General features: G+C 41.3%; 1 protein-coding gene across 1 annotated transcript in view; it reads left to right on the forward strand.

Annotated features, from left to right (window-relative positions):
* The first annotated feature begins 6,604 nt into the window (after positions 1 to 6,604).
* The window catches only part of LOC308284241 (multidrug resistance-associated protein 1-like), a 92,164-nt gene continuing 81,214 nt past the window's right edge, over positions 6,605 to 17,554 (forward strand). The window contains exons 1-2 of the mRNA XM_080724805.1: positions 6,605 to 6,741; positions 10,728 to 10,904. Coding sequence (XP_080580931.1) covers positions 6,694 to 6,741; positions 10,728 to 10,904 — 225 coding nt within the window. The 5' untranslated portion in view covers positions 6,605 to 6,693. The remainder of the gene's footprint in view (positions 6,742 to 10,727; positions 10,905 to 17,554) is intronic.

Below are 17,554 nucleotides of genomic sequence, written 5' to 3' on the forward strand. Positions count from 1 at the left end.
AACCAGTAAACTTTTGTTTGCATCCATGTCGAATAAATCGACTCCCGTTGAATCTTAATGTAAAAAGTACAGTATTTGTTGAGTCGTGTAGCAGCGACACACGTGGGCCAATTTCTCACACATGATTTAAAAACCCAGGCCTCCACTTTAACCGCGTTCAACCGCGTCAACGCAGTGAAAAGATAAAAATGTATTGGTCGAAAATAGCCAATCTTCAAACTCATGATTTGCCACGTTGCGATGGCATTGCGCGCTTGTAGATTGTCTAGTTTCGCTGTTTGTCGTACGATGGCTTATACGCGGTTAATGTCGAGGCTTCGGTGCATGTTTGCAATAACTGGCCCACGATGTTGAGCGTCCTCGTGCGTTTATTGTTCTGAGAAAGTTCCCATATGGTTGATGTAATAATGACCTACAGCACAAGGTGTATTTTGAACATTGTTTTGAATGCCTCTTCTTTTCATTGTCGTTGTGGTCACACTGAACTAGTACGAGGTAGAGGTGATCTGTGCATGTGTCTCCAATAGGCAGAGCATTATCCTGATGGTAATATTAACGATAATGATATTAATAACTAATAATAATCCTCGTTAAATGACCACGAGAGTACCATGTCTTATTATTACCGCAGCCAATCAGTATTGTATAGAGAACTGTTATGATTGATCGCTGAGCTGTTTTAATATTTTAACAACTAAAGTAACGTTTATGTCTGCACCGTTCTGTGTGATATAAGAAGACGATTATTGATGTAATTATTACAGAAGGTTCTAATTATCATTGTCTATAAAGCATCCTATTCTATGTACCCTAAAAGAATAAACATTAATGCAATTTTGAGTAAATTATTGTGGTCTTTATTGGGGCAGGTTTAGGAGACTGTGTGTGTGCGTGTGTGCGTGTGTGTGTGTGTGTGTGTGTGTGTGTGTGTGCGCGTGTGCTTGCGTGTGTGCTTGCGTGCGTGCGTGCGTGCGTGCGTGCGTGCGTGTGTGCGTGTGTGTGTGTGTGTGTGTGTGTGTGTGTGATTTGTGCGTGTGTGTGTGTGTGTGTGTGTGTGTGTGTGTGTGTGTGCGTGTGTGTGCGTGCGTGTGCGTGAGTGGTTGCATTGTGTGTGCAGCCGTGGTTGTGTAATGTGTATGCATGTGCACGTGCGTGGGTGTGTGCATGCGTGCACACCATGTAATGCTTGCTATATGACAAAAAAACTAAATGGAAAATACTGCATATATCAGCATATTCACTTCATATATTGAGTTTGATTGGAAACACAGGTGTAGCTCATTGAAATGACAATAGCTTTCTTCACTTTTCACAAAGTGAATGCAGGACAGAACTGATCCAATCATGAAAGAGAACCTAGGAGGTTCTCTAGGAGGAGGAGGAGTATAAAAGATTAAACACAAGCAGACACATGGGAACCGGAAAAATTAAGACGATAAATGTGTAGCCTGTTTCCTGATTGACTGAAAATGTGTCTTTCAGTGCTGTATCTTTGGTAAAAAAAAGAAAAAAAAATATGCAAACCTGTCTAAAGAATTCAAGACCTTAAAGGAAGACTTCAACACTTTTCAACCTATCCTCATATAGCCTAATTCTCACTAATGTCCCCCTTTTTTTAACACAACTTTTTAAAATATATTCATTTGTATTATCGTGTGAACAATGGCTTCCATTTTCTGAACTGCCCACACAGCCCTCCTATGAGACACAGACAGAGTAGGAAAGAATTGTGCTATTTCATCATGAACATTAGTGAGGACCAATTATATGAAGATGGGTTGAAAAGTGGTGAAATCGTCCTTTCAAGTGTCAACGGCAGGGTTTGGTGCCCTCTATCGGCAGCCTTCCTCTGCTACACCCGGCTACACCGAGCATGAGATACATTTATACCCTGAATGACGATGTGTTTTCAGTTGAAATTAATGTTTAAAAGTGTGTTGTTGTTGTTGTTAATATCCTGAATAGTATCAATAACAATAAGTTAATGTCCAATGGTCAATCATATTATATTCACGCTTATGTTACGGTGACTGCAGCCATAACAATACTTTTAAACTATACTATGTACAACATACAATATGATTTTTGTTGTTGTTATTACTGTTATATACAGATATAGGCCTATATATTTTTATTTTCTTACTGTCACGTATAATTAAGCAATCATTTATTTCACAACAAGTAAAATACATTACATTCTATTAGGGGGAATTATGCCTTCTAAATGTAATGCAAGGTCCAACAACTACCCCATGCTGTTCAGTGGCGAGGAGAGCTGCGTTGCCATGTCTGCTCATTATAAGCGACTTTGGGCTTAATATGTTTCTGTAAAATGAATAAGAAGAAGTAGCTTGTAATAAATATTAGTAGCTGCTTGCTTGCTTGAATCATTTATTCATTATTATTATTGTTATCATTAATTAATTAATTAATTAATTAATTCATTCATTAATTTATCCCTAACCCCACCTACCTACCTACCTACCTACCTACCTACCTACCTACCTACCTATCTAGTTCCAAATGAGATTTCCAGTTATCCCTCTCCTGAGCATCATTATCCACTTCCCCCTTGGGGATCCCCAAGCGTTCCCAGGCCAGTGTGGAGATATAATCCCTTCATCTGGTCTTTGGTCTGCCACGGGGTCTCCTCCCAGTGGGACGTGCATCGAGGACCTTCCTAGGAAGACGCTCTGGGGGCATCCGTATACTAGATGCCCGAATCACCTTAAAGCTGACTCCTTTCCAAGTGTAGGAGCAGCGGTTCTACTCCAAGTCTCTCTCGGGTGACTGAACTTCTCACCCTATTTCAAGGCCGCCCCAACGTACTCAGTCCCAATCACTCAACAGGCTGACTGCTGCCATTCTCTGGCTGATCTCCTGCTCTGTCCGTCTCTCATCGGTGAACAAGTAATGGTAAATGGTGCATTTCCATAGCGCCTTTATCCAAGGCTCTTTACATAGATTGTGCATTACATTCACCCATTCACACACAGAGCTCACCGGGAGCAACTAGGGGTTCAGAGTCTTGCTCAAGGACTCTTCCACAGTCCACACTAACTCTGGGGGAGCCCGGGATCGAACTGGGAACCGAACGAACGGCAACTCTACCCCTGAGCCACTGCCGTCCCCGAGATAGCCTACCTCAACTCCTTCACCTGGGGCAAAGTCTCGTTCCCTATACTTGGACTGCACAATCCATCGGATCTGGAAGATAATAAATGCCGGGGATCCCCCTATTGGATTTGTGTTGATAAAATGTTTAAAAAATCGCACCTGTGCGAAGTGAGCGGTGCAAATATATTTAGGGAGATACATTGTGGACAATTTTCAAGCCTTGTTTTTCTTTAAATAATCATATATGCTTTGTGTGTCTTCAATCAAATGGCCGTGATCAATCAATAGCTGTTCTAACCATGAATTAGCCGAATTCAACATGAGCAGTTTAGTATTCACAATCGCCAAGTCAGCATTTATCAGCATCGTCAAGCTAGCATTCACAATCACTAGGTTAATAATTAATATTCACAATATAAATCATCAATATAAACCAATTCCATTCAATCATGATGTCATTCCATTCAATACATGATGTCATAATAGATGTCACAATAGATGATATATAGGAAACATGATCAGACTCTCCATAATAGGGTTAAGGTTAGGGTTAGGGTTAGGGTCAGAAGACAGTGTTGTTAAAGAGGTGGTGCCATAGTTTTGTACTAGTATAATACCTGATGATCGTATTTTAGGGGGAGTGAAATCATGGCACTTCATCTTTAAACCAGTATCGGTTTGAAATTTAGTGCACTGCTAACAGCCAGTTAGCCAGCAAGAGGAGCCTCGGGCAAAGTCTCTGCCAGAAAGAGACCAGAAGGCAGGGGATGGGATAGACGGTGCGTGGCCTGCCTGGCGGAGGACTGCCAGCTAGGTCCCGAGATCTAACTAGGAGCTTTTGAGGGGGGGCTATTGGTCCGTGCACGTGCACTGCTGGCTCACCTGCTCCAAGGAACCTGACCCACAAAAGGCCACCCTGGCAAAGTTGGTACATACGCCAAATAACGGTTCTGCTGAGCTCGTGGCTCTCCAGAGGGACCAGGGACGGTCTTCGACCGAGAGGAGAAGAAATGTTTCCTCCCGGTGGCGTTCCCCATCAGCCACCCAATGAGCCACTTCCAGGTGTGGCGTGGCTACCAGGAGGAGACAGACCTGAGAGCGGCAGAGAAGCGATACGGCACCAACCGCGCTGAGATGATGGTGCCTGATTTCCTGGAGCTCTTCAGGGAGAGAGCCACCGTCCCCTTCTTTGTGTTCCAGGTGTTCTGTGTGGGGCTGTGGTGTCTGGATGAGTACTGGTACTACAGTGTGTTCACACTCTTCATGCTGGTGGTGTTTGAGGCCTCGCTGGTCCAGCAGCAAATGAGGAACATGTCTGAGATCCGCCGCATGGACCATAAGGACCATAAGCTGGACTTTGCCATGTCTACATACCTAAAGATTAGAATACATGAGGATAGTGCATTCTAATGACCCTGAAAGGTCATGTTCAGATACTTTGAAGACACAGTCATTTGAAAAGACAAGTCTGGCATGTGGCAGAGTGTTATTTCTGTTGGGACGATATTTGATGTCTTCTTGCAAAGTGATGGCTGAGAAGCCCAAGACCAAAGAGCATGAAGAGCAGCTGGAATGTCATGCACAGTTTCTATTGCTTTACTTGACAATGACAAAAGGATCTGTAGAGTTGCAGACAAATACTGGACTTGTTTGGTCGAGACTTTCCCACATCTGCTGTGGAGGGGTTCTAGACATTCTAGACATCTTGCAAACATTCTCTGTCACTCAGTGCTGACATCCGCAAGGATCTGCCAAACATGACATTATTATAGGTATCACCTTCATGATCACTGTCCCAGTTTAGCCAGAAGGCCGGCAAGATGAGAGACCGATTGTACAAAATTCAACAGTAGTTGCAGATCCAAAGAGGAGAAGGAGGTTCTACTGTATTTTCGCTCCCATGAAGTGTCCAGGATATGGGGTTGGTTAGGCGTGGTAAAGCTCGTACTTCGATCTACATGATAATCATAAGCTGTTTATTTATATTCTTTGAATTTCAAAATTGTCTTGAGCTGGATATTCTCTATAATACATGAAAACAAACCACACTTTTAGACAGGGCCCTGTGATTAAAGCTCTCTGTCTAAAAGTGTGGTTTGTTTTCATGTATTATAGATAATACATGACTCATACAATTGAGAAATTCAAAGAACGTCCTGACCTGACTCCTGTCCTGTCCTGATCTAATACAATTTTGAAATTCAAGGTTAGCACCGCTCAATAATTTTTTATGACGTATTTAGGCGGCCTAAACGCGTTCTAAATCAGAGTTAACCAATCGGGTGCCTATGTGACTATGACATAATGGACAGATCAACAGAATCAAAGTGTTTCATTGGTCTAGCGGACTCATGTCATCATCATTTGTGACATCATGGTTTTGGTAAAAAAGCGGTCTATAGGAGCGGTTAGCACCGCTCAAAAAAATATAAAATGTTCTTGGTAAAATTATAATAACTAGAAAATACTATACTCTACAGCGTGCTAACTGTCATGTGAAGCTCATCCAGTACTCCAGCTAACACCACTCCCAGATTTTTTTCCACCAATTGCACCTCATTGGCTAACGGAACACGATATGCGGCGGAAATAATGACAAAACCATAGTGGTTTCGCCTTTGAACTGTCTGTGGCGGAACTCACTATATATAAATAATGAGAATAACATAGTGTTCTCGCCTTTCAGGCCAGGCGAGGCCACAATAATAATAAATACATAAATAAATAAAATATATGAATGAAAAGGTTTCAAAAATAGCAGATACAAGGCAGCTTATAGACCTGTTATTTCCAAATAGCCATGTGTGTGGCTTCTTTTGGACTTGCTTGTTTCTCTCCCGCACTCGCACAAACCTGGCAACCGTGTTGGTGTCGAGAGACACAAGAGCTGCTTAGAGAGAGAGAGAGAGAGAGAGAGAGAGAGAGAGAGCGAGAGCGAGCAGGGGCGTCAATTGGGTATGGCAGGGGTATGCAGCTGCCATACCGTGTCCAGGGGGGGAAATAAAAGTTATTTTTAAATATACATCCATGAATGTCTCTTTGTCTATCTGTGCTGGTTATTATGTTGTTAAATTACAGTAAAATAACTACAAATGCAAAATCTAACAATGGTCACTTTACTTTTTCATCCTCCACACTTGTATTCTCCCCATTTTGACAGCATGGTAGGCTATATTTTATTCTCCCCATCTTGACAGAATGGTATATTCCCAGGTTCCGCAGGTCAGCTGCACAGGTGCAAAGCATTATTATTGTTAATTGTGGGATGTTTACTAACATGCCAAGTTTAGCTGCACTTGAACAACTGTTCCAGGCTGCCATATCCAGCCCAAGAAACTGTAGAAACGGGGGGAAAAATAAAATGTACTTCTTAAAATAAATGTATCATGCCTGTTGCTAAGGTATGGCAACATGACTGGTGTCTGGGCGCGCGCGTGCAAGACACCAGTCATGTTGCCATACCATAGCTTTCTCTGAAGTGACGCCACTGAGAGGGAGAGAGAGTGTTATCAAACCAAAGCCCAGCTACCTCTCTCTCTCTCCTAACATAAGTTGACAGAGTCATAGTGTTTATTCATGGGCTTTGAGTCGTTCTGCAGTCCGGACGGTTCCGATCCCTTCTGGGTGAGTCAGGGTTCCATAAAGCCCTCTGATTGTCTGTTAATGCCATTTAACCACTTGTTATTGTTATGGGTGCTACACAGTGCTAACTGTTAGCCTAGCTGATAATCACCTGTACTGCACTGTACTGTACTGTACTGTACTCAGTCTACTGTACAGGGTTGGAGTGTTATTGAATGATCCACACTGAGCCATAATGCAGGCTATCTAAATGGACCATTATGTTCATTTAGTGTTTCATTGTTCAAATGCAGGGGGAAAGACCTTAATTGTTCATATGAACAATTAAGGTCTTAGGCAGGCAACAGATATCTGTTGCCTGCTGTCTGCACACAGGACAGTTATAAAACATGTTGTATGTTCCATAATGGAACACACTGCTTTCCATGTAAACACATAAAGAATAGAAAAAACGTGACATATCGAGAGAATATCGATTGAAACGTTGTTGTCATCGCGATTAAAAAACTGACCTAGACCAGGTTCTCAACCTGTGGGTCGGGGGACAATTGTGGGACACATTATTTTTGTGTGGGGTCCCCAGATGTTTAGCTATACATGTTAACATTGTTTTCTCACTCAACAGTAAACAGACCAAAATACAGTTTAAGTGTATAGAGGGTATAGGCTATGCACATTTTTAAAGTGACAATTTATGGACTTTTTAAATACCTCTAAAATGTCAAATTAAACATTGTCCTATTTGTCAAATATTAGAGGCAGAAATTGTGAAAATAGCAGATCTACATGCTCACTTGTCTGTGCATGAAGATGTGCTATTCTCACAACCAAACTGTGTTATACAAAATGTAATGCCTCAACTCTTAGTCTTCGTCAGGGCTGAAAAGGTTGAGAACCACTGAAATGTGATGATCATCATTATAATGGTTCAATTTAATTAGAGCTAACGATCAAACATAAGTCAATAGAATGCTCTACATTCCCATGTGAAGAACATTCTGTATACAGTAGCTTCAAGGCTCAGAAGAGGCTCAGTTTTATGGCCTGATGGTGTGAATCAATAAGGTCCTTTTATCCTGCTGTATATGCCTACTGTAGCAGCTATACTTGGTGATTTGTAAAATAATCTGTTTTGAGGGCAGATTTAGACAGACACGTCATGTGACTCCTGTTAAGTTCACTTCCCTTCCCTGGCAACAGTCCAACATGAAAACACATTCTCCTGAACTGAGGGCTGGAATGCTGTTGCACCTTAAAGAAGAAAGACAGTGTCTTTCTTAATGCACTTTAGAGAAGACTTAAAGACACTGTAGCTCCACTTGACCCAGAAATGCACTCTACAAGTCAAGTACAGTACATAACAGGTATGAGTGGTCGTCTCAGAGAACACAGCGAGCACAAGACAAGTGTTCTTGTGGCTGCAGAGTCTTTGACAACTGATAGAGATATGAGTTGGAACTCTAATGTTGGTGAGGCAAACAGTAATGTGTAATTGTGTCACCTTTTATTTGCCGAGCTGCATATCTGGTACCATTTAAACCCTCTATAATTGGTAAAAGGTGCTTATAATATACATACTTGAGTCTTTTTTTCACTCTCTAGCAAATGTCTTTGCCAAGTAATTGGCTATTTTTGGCAAATATTCCGCCCCAGGATAATGGATTTTGATTATCGCGATAATATTGTAAATCGCACATACTGTATGTACAAGATGGACAACCTCACGGCTTGTACATCTTATTTTTGAATAGCCAACGTATAACATTTGGATTGAGGGGTTAAAATGATTGACTTGTGATACTGGTATTAACAAATGTTGTTGGGGACCCCCTATGAACCCTCTCAAGGACCCCTGGGGGTCCCCAGACCCCACTTTGAGAACCACTGCTCAGTGCTCTACCAAACCTGTGTTTCTCTGTCACCCAGCTGCAGACTTGCTGCAAGTTGTTGCCACTCTCAAATGTCTCATGGCTCAATGCATGACATTATGAATTTATGACACCTTCATAACCGCTGAGCACCTCTAAAAACAATATGTTATGCTTTAGCTAATGAAAAATAGCAGATATACAAGCTCATAGCATGACATCGAGTGCTGCGCTTTGAGCCTGTAAATCTGCTATTTCTTTTTTTTTTATCTTTGAAAATGTGTGCAAATCTTTGAATACATCAAACTTTTTTTGCTTCTAGGGCCCCTGGAACAACATTTTGAGATGGGGGTCCGCGTCCAAATACATGTAATTCTGGGGGTCCTTGACATGAAAACGTTTGAGAACCACTGATTTAGAAGAAGGATTTAGAAGACATTTACATTTTCACAACTAGCAGATCTACAGGCTCGAGTGCCGCGCTGTGAGCTTGTAGATCTTCTTTTAATTAATAGCTAAATCATAAAACAATGGTTAGAGTAATAATGTGTTCCAGGTCTTAATAAGGCCAAATGGAAAGCTATGATCTCTGGGCAGCTGGTCATGTGTTGATCTTTTGATTAGGGGTGGGCGATATGGAAAAATACAATATCACCATATTTTCCCAAGCTGTATCACGATACACGATTTTATCACGATTCTTTTTCACATTTGTTTTTATGGTTATTTTTCAAGTTACTTGACAAAAACTAGACTCTGGGTTCCTTTTGGGAGGTCTAAATTGAACTTTACAAGTATAACTCTGACAGTATACAAAATGAAACCAATTGGTTTCATTTGTATACTGTCAGAGTTAAGGGGAGACCTTGACATTTTAAAGTTTGAGAACTACTGATTTAGACCAAAATGCAGGTTTAAATTGAATTCTGCAATGAATCTCTGTATTAACGATTAAACAGGATTTCTTACAAGGCTCCCTCAATTGTATCACGATACATACGATACCTCTGAAAAGGCATATCGTGGAGACATTGTATCGTCTCAACGATAATTATCACCATATCGCCCACCCCTACTTTTGATTCTCCTGTCTGAACATCTTTCTTGTACCACTGGACACGATATGCACTTTGATAAGAGACTAGGTATCGTATAGGATTTTAGATATTATGTTTTTTCCCTGGTGGTTTTAAAGGTTGAATTACAATGTAACCGTAGGTAATTATATGTCCAATTACATATTTCTTGCCTAAACTTACCTGACTGGTTTTAGCCGTTCACTTCTATTATTTCCACACCGTTTCCTTTGTCGCATTGCCAAAAATAGCAGATTTTACAAGCTCACAGTGCGTCATGAATGATGCTGCAACACATTGTGAGCTTGTAGATCAGCTCGTTTCGGTGTATGACACACCGGCGCACAACAAACTATAAATCAGGCTTTTTCTTTTAACCCATTCATTCTGGGAAAGCATCTGTGTGATTTGGTGCTAAAAAGCATAATGCTATACTTTGGCTATTTTTGAAAAATCGTGAAAATATGTGCAATTTTCTTTTTTTTTTTACTTTTTTTTTTGCTTCTGGGGGGTCAGCGACTCAGCGGTCAAATTATACATATCATAAACATATCATTTTAACAGGTTGTAACCCATTTAGACAAGAGGCCAAAACAATACATAAACAGCTACACTACAGTAAATCCAGTCCTTAAAATCTAAAGTTTTCTGAAAAACCTCAAATATTTATTCAGAAATTACCCAAAAAATGTATGTTGCTATTACACTGTACACTGCAAAAAAAAAAAAAAAAGGGGTTCCCAGTCCAATAAACAGGTTAATAAATGGTTTAATGGGGACTGCCCCATAGGTCGAACTCCCGTTGGGTCGAACAGCGTCGGCAGGTTAGATAATCACCCGCGTCACGGTTACTGAGGTTAGGATTAGGGTTAGGGTTAGAGTTAGGCATATTTTTACTGAGGTTAGGTTTAGGGTTAGCGTTAGGCATAGTTTTACTGAGGTTAGGTTTAGGGTTAGAGTTAGGCATAGTTTTACTGAGGTTAGGATTAGGGTTAGGGTTAGAGTTTGGTGGTTGATCCAAAGGGTGTTCGACCTAATGACATGTTACCTAATTAATATGTCTTGTCATTTGCCCTGTGCTCAGGATTGGAACCGGACATGGAACACGTCCAGCCCGGACCTGACGCGCTGCTTCCAGAACACGGTGCTGGTGTGGCTGCCCTGCTGCTACCTCTGGCTGATCACTCCTCTCTACCTGCTCTACCTCCGCTACCACCGCAGGGGCTACATCTGTATGACACACCTCAACAGAGCCAAGACCGTAAGTACCTCTGTATGAGCCACCTCAACAGAGCCAAGACCGTAAGTACCTCTGTATGAGCCACCTCAACAGAGCCAAGACCGTAAGTACCTCTGTATGAGCCACCTCAACAGAGCCAAGACCGTAAGTACCTCTGTATGACACACCTCAACAGAGCCAAGACCGTAAGTACCTCTGTATGACACACCTCAACAGAGCCAAGACCGTAAGTACATAGCCTCGCGTAGCCAGGCTTTACTCATCTGCGAAGAGAAAAGCCTGGTGACAATACAAGGCAGAAACCGTTCTAGGAGGTGGGGCTGAATTTTCCCAGAAGCTGTATTTTTTCACAGTGCGGTGTCCCTGCAAACGTATTCCCTGCACGAAAATATCTGGTCTACGTCTCCTGCTCCGTCGGTTGCGCTCGCAATAAACAATATACAAACAAAAACATTGATTCAAGCAATGTTACACCTATTAAGAGCGAGTTAAGAGCTACAATCTATTTATTTTTTTCGCTGGGGAATGTAAACAGACCCGCACCGCATGACGTAACGTCCGTTAAACGCAGCACTTCGAAATCTTGGAACCAACCGGAAGGCATATTGTCTACAGGGTGGTAAGTACATCTGTATGAGCCACCTCAACAGAGCCAAGACCGTAAGTCATACATGGGCAACTGGCGGCCTGGGGGGCCACATGCGGCCCCCACCTTCACTTAATGCGGCCCTCAGGTTAATATCTTAATAATACTATAATAATATATTATTGATTTCAGCTGTTCCAAACATGACCCACTTTCATTACTTCAGTCTATATTAGTAGCTTAATGACATATCACTAGTCCTTTTTATGTCCAATGTATTTCAACAGAGCCAAAACTGTGAGTTATCCCCTACACCAGGGCTTTTCAAAGTGGGTGTCGTGACGGCAGTCCAGGTACGCCTCCTTTGCCTGGAGAAGTTATCAAACGCAGCGCTGGTGCCGAGTCATGTGATTTACTCAATAAAACACTAATTCATTCAGATGTTGTCATCATCTTATATAATAATTCATTGCAAAACGTTTAATATTTCTGATTAAAGATTGTTAGATCATACTGTTATGCTAAAGGTAATAGTAAAATATGCCATAAATATAAGGTGCTGGGAGTGAGTAGCTGAATATAATATAGGGTTGCCTCTGTTATAGAAATTAATTAATGTTTCACAAGGATGAAGGATTTGAAGAATTGACAGATTTATTCAAAAGGCAAAAAGTTGAACAGAGTATCAGCATTACAGATCCTTGAGGAGCAGGCCTCTCCTCAGCCCTCCCAGGCACAAGCCTCCCCTGCACCTTATGATACAGCTCTTATAGTCCATTCTGACAGAGATGCTATTCTAACATGGTAACATGGTCTTATAAGGATATGTTATAAAGATAAAGCAACATAGAAATAGTTAACACACAGTACAGATTATGCTGACACAGAGAGGTAGAAGTCACAGGAGGATGTCAGCTGTTGGTTTGACAGCTGCAGGCAAATCTACATTAGTGTGAGATTTGCTTTAAACTAAATTCTACAAAGTTGAATATACTGTAAGTAGGAACACATTTGACAGTCTTTAAATATTTCTACTACACCTCGAATGAAACAAATATTTATCGGGGTGCCCTGAGTCCAAAAGGTTTGGGAATCCCTGCCCATGCAGCCCTACATCCTTTCTACTTCTGTATGACCCACCTCAACAGAGCCAAGACTGTGAGTGGATCACCTGACATTTACGTTACCTTTAAGCAATATCACACGATAGGGTGTGCTTTATCGTGATTATCGGCACGCCAGCCTTGCTGCAGGAACGAGCCGACACTCAAGTGTAATATTGCGATTATACAACAGTTGCATTGTTTAATGCCAGATTTTGCCACTATGTCCCTGAACTTCACATGAAAACTGGCAACCGCTTACAAGGCATCGCCTACGGAAACAATAAAAGCGAGTGGGCGGCTATTTCAGGACCGGGGCACAGCTGATTTCTTTGTTTGATGAGACACTCATTATTCGCACGGGTAGGAAAGCTATTTCAACCAATCAGATAGCTTCGTCAGAACTACCTGTTGTATAATTAGTGACATGACCTGACGTGACCTGCCGCCGACCCCGTGCCACCGTGGACTATAATATAATGGAATGCTGAGGGTGTTGTGAAGCGTGTGGAACCAACGACACAAAGCCGCCGGCTGTGTGGGAATGTCTGGCTCTCTCTCTGCTGCGTGCACACTGCTGGCACCGCCAGGGCAGTCAGGACACACACTATGTTAAAGCAGGGGTCTTCAACGTTTTCAGGCCAGGGACCCCTTAGTTGAGAGAGAGAGATGAAGCAGGGACCCCCACGACCTGTTCATAGATTCCATATAGTTTCATTGTTTGACAGCACAGTCATCAGTGTATTTTGGATTCATGTCATGTGTGTTTTCAGATATTTAACCACTTGAACCATCAATGCTTAATAAACTTGACCTTTCACTCTGTACTTAGTCTGCTCTTTTTCCCCTCTACACCAAACCTCTTTGCCAAAAATAGCTGATCTACAAGCGCTGCGAGGCGTTGTGAGCTTGTAGATCTGCTATTTGTGCCTAAAGTTCTCAGAATGAGGACACTAGGGTTCAAGTGGTTAATATAAAAACGTTTCTATCACACAAAGATTGGGAGGACCCCCTAGGGGTCCCGGACCCCCTGTTGAAGACCCTTGTGTTAAATTACATCAGGATCTATGTGTTGAAGAAATTCACAACACTTAACCAATACATACTGTACATACATACATACAGAGTAGACATCGTTCTGAGAATGTATATTATTTAGGGTTCAATCATTAGGCCTACTGTACCTGCTGATCGTGTACATGACTGATCAGTTATCAGTTTGCTTGCAAATGATATCCGTACATCTGTTAACTTAGTACTTAAACACTGAAACATAGTTTTAGTTCACAATCTCAACTTATCTCCCCAAGTCTGGTTTCTCTTTGCAAATGAGTCTAAAGAACATCCTAACTTGAGAATCCTAGTCCACTGTTTCCCAGACATTATCTATTTATTTATGTGCTTGTTTGCGGAATTCCTTTGTTTTCAGAAGTAGTACACATAGTAGATCTAAGGTGTCTGCCTGTGTGGAAGCAGCTTTCCGGGAGTGGAAAGTACATCTCCTCCTTACTGTCAAAACAATGCACCCTAGTTGATAAGATAAGCATGGAAAACATAGATTTAACAGCTTTTCCAGTTATTCCAACAGTTTCGAGGCGTTGTGTGCTTGTAGATCTGCTGTTTTCACTAGTTCTGTGTGACAGTCTTGTATGATGAAGCAGGGCTTTGCTTTACCAAAAGACGCACACATTTGAAACTTGGAGATACGAGGTTTCTGCCTGACAGTGACGATATTTTAGTGATTATGTTGTGAGGAAAATGTTGAGATAATAGCCATTTTGGTTAGAACTGACTGAAAATAACTTTATACTTCAAGTTTAAAATGATACTAATTTTTTTTTCAAGTGTCCAAATAAATTCCAAATACTATCAAATGATCTCGCGGCACCCCTGGACTGCCGTCACGGCACCCCAGGGTGCCCCGTCACCCACTTTGAAAACCCCTGCCATAGAGGAAGGGAGCGAGTGGCAAAGAGAGACGGGACTCATTCTGATTAGATTCAGTGTGCTGTGTTTACTGTACCCAGCAGTCCTTGAAGAGACACAGTTACAGTATGTCCTCAGCTACGTAACAGTCTGACGATCCTGTAATGAGCATAATGTTGTTTAACCTCAGAAAACCTCCTGACTGCCGTCGTCATTTCTGTCGTTTTTATTTATAGCTCCCTGTGAAACACTGGAGGAAGAGGATCTATTCATCAAATTACACAGCCTTTTTAATGCTGTTTTATGAGGAGCTGTAGCAGGACTAAACAGTGTTTTAATGCTGTGTTACCAGGAGCTGTAGCAGGACTAAACAGTGTTTTAATGCTGTGTTACGAGGAGCTGTAGCAGGACTAAACAGTGTTTTAATGCTGTGTTACGAGGAGCTGTAGCAGGACTAAACAGTGTTTTAATGCTGTGTTAGGAGGAGCTATAAGAGGACTAAACAGTGTTTTAATGCTGTGTTACGAGGAGCTGTAGCAGGACTAAACAGTGTTTTAATGCTGTGTTACGAGGAGCTGTAGCAGGACTAAACAGTGTTTTAATGCTGTGTTAGGAGGAGCTGTAGCAGGACTAAACAGTGTTTTAATGCTGTGTTACGAGGAGCTGTAGCAGGACTAAACAGTGTTTTAATGCTGTGTTACGAGGAGCTGTAGCAGGACTAAACAGTGTTTTAATGCTGTGTTACGAGGAGCTGTAGCAGGACTAAACAGTGTTTTAATGCTGTGTTAGGAGGAGCTGTAGCAGGACTAAACAGTGTTTTAATGCTGTGTTACGAGGAGCTGTAGCAGGACTAAACAGTGTTTTAATGCTGTGTTACGAGGAGCTGTAGCAGGACTAAACAGTGTTTTAATGCTGTGTTACAAGGAGCTGTAGCAGGACTAAACAGTGTTTTAATGCTGTGTTACGAGGAGCTGTAGCAGGACTAAACAGTGTTTTAATGCTGTGTTACAAGGAGCTGTAGCAGGACTAAACAGTGTTTTGTTCTTTCCTGCTTGAGTCCTGCAGTAAAACAACCCAATATGAATGTAAAACAACCACATGAGAGACATATCTCTACTGTGGTTTTCAAGTTTTTGGTGCCCAAGGCAAATGAAAGGACAATTTCTTTTTTTTTTTTACAACAAGGGTTCATATTTTAGAAAAGAAAGAAAAGATGAGTGTTAAAATGTTTTCATTTACCGTATATTCCGGACTATAAGGCGCACTTAAAAGCCTTTAATTTTCTCAAAAAACTACAGTGCGCCTTATATATGGATCATTCATTGACATTGACATTCCCTTTAGCACAGCTCCATCTGTTGGATGCATAACACAACGGTAGCATCTATTATGTGCGCCTTATTAATAGTCCGGTGCGCCTTATATATGAAAACAGTTCGAAAATAGACCATTCATTGACAGTGCGCCTCATAGTCCGGTGCGCCTTATAGTCCGGAAAATACGGTACTGCTTTCTATCATATTTGGGTTTTGATTTCAGTGGGTGGGGCACGTGTTCAAGTGGCTAAATATGTCTTTTTAGACACAATAAGCCCATTTCCAAGATGCACCACAGTCTTTCATGGGCAGATGTGACTGATGGGGGCTGGTAGTGTTACTGTAAATAGTAATGAAGAAATGAACGGCTTATTGTGTCTAAAAAGGCATATTTAGCCACTTGTACGCATGGCCCTGCCCACTGAAATCAAAATCCCTAAAATGGCTAAAACGACAGAAAGCAGTAAATGAAAACATTGTAACACTCATCTGTTCTTTCTCTCTATTTACAATCTAAAATATGAACACTTGTTGTAAAAAACTAAAGTTGTCCTTTAAAGGCCGGGTCACATTCTCAAGGCATGAATACAATTTACACTTTAGGTATTTATTTAGCAGACACTGAGAATATCAGAGCTATGAGACCACCAGAACTAAATATTACTGAACACAGAAACACAATTCCATTGTCTGTCAGTGTACGCACGCACGCACGCACGCACGCACACGCACACGCACACACTCACGCACGCACGCACGCACGCACGCACGCACGCACGCACGCACGCACGCACAGCGCACCGGCTCACATTACCAAGGTTTTTTCAGCAATAGCACCAAAGTTCATTTGTTCCATCGGGCATAACTTTAAACCATGCCGTGAGTTCTGGTGTTTTGGTGCTCGTCCAGCTTTGCTAAGTAAACACAAAGGCTATTGTTGCAGTAATGAAAGCTGTCAGTATTAATCCAAACCAAATAATGTTTGACTCGGGGCAGGGCCAGGTCGTGTGCAACCTGCGTTGAACCTGCTCTGAACAATACAATGGTCACTGTTACAAGTTGCAGGGGAGATTTCTCTGTTTGGATCCTCTGCACTGACCTCTTCAACACCGTGGGACATGGCATACTGTACATACAGTACACATGGTTTCATACATGCATAGTTTTTAGTTTAGTTTATTTGATCACTCACATTTTTACAAGTCATACATCCCCTTAGTCATTGTTACATGTGGTCAAAAGGAATAGGCTGAAGCTGAAAGCTTGTAGAAGCCTATCCTACTTATTCAATAGGTAAAATACAGTGATTAGTTATAGGAATGTTTGAAATTCAAGGATACATCGGCCTCATAGCAGATATGAGAATGGAAAATAAAAAAATAAAAAATAAATGGAAAATTAAGAAAAGGGAAAAAACATGTTGGAAGAATTTCCATATACATCAACACTAGCAATTCAGGAATCAGAATATGTTATAAGAGTATACGATTTTACCTTCTGGTGATAATGAAATAAATGAATAGATGAATAATCTACTTTTTTTTCTCAAAAAAATGTAATTACATAAATGGAGATAAAGGAAACATGATAAAAGGATAAGGGTAATAATAATAATAATAATAACTGAAAAGGAAACATGATAGAATGAATGTACTTTTTTTTTTACTTACATAATAATTTAAAGTGTTTAGGATTTAAGCATACATCAGCCTAATAGCAGGTAAGAGTAAATTAAGAAAA

This window comes from Nannobrachium achirus (genome assembly GCF_963921795.1).
Source record: "Nannobrachium achirus genome assembly, chromosome: 4".
NCBI classification, from domain to species: domain Eukaryota; kingdom Metazoa; phylum Chordata; class Actinopteri; order Myctophiformes; family Myctophidae; genus Nannobrachium; species Nannobrachium achirus.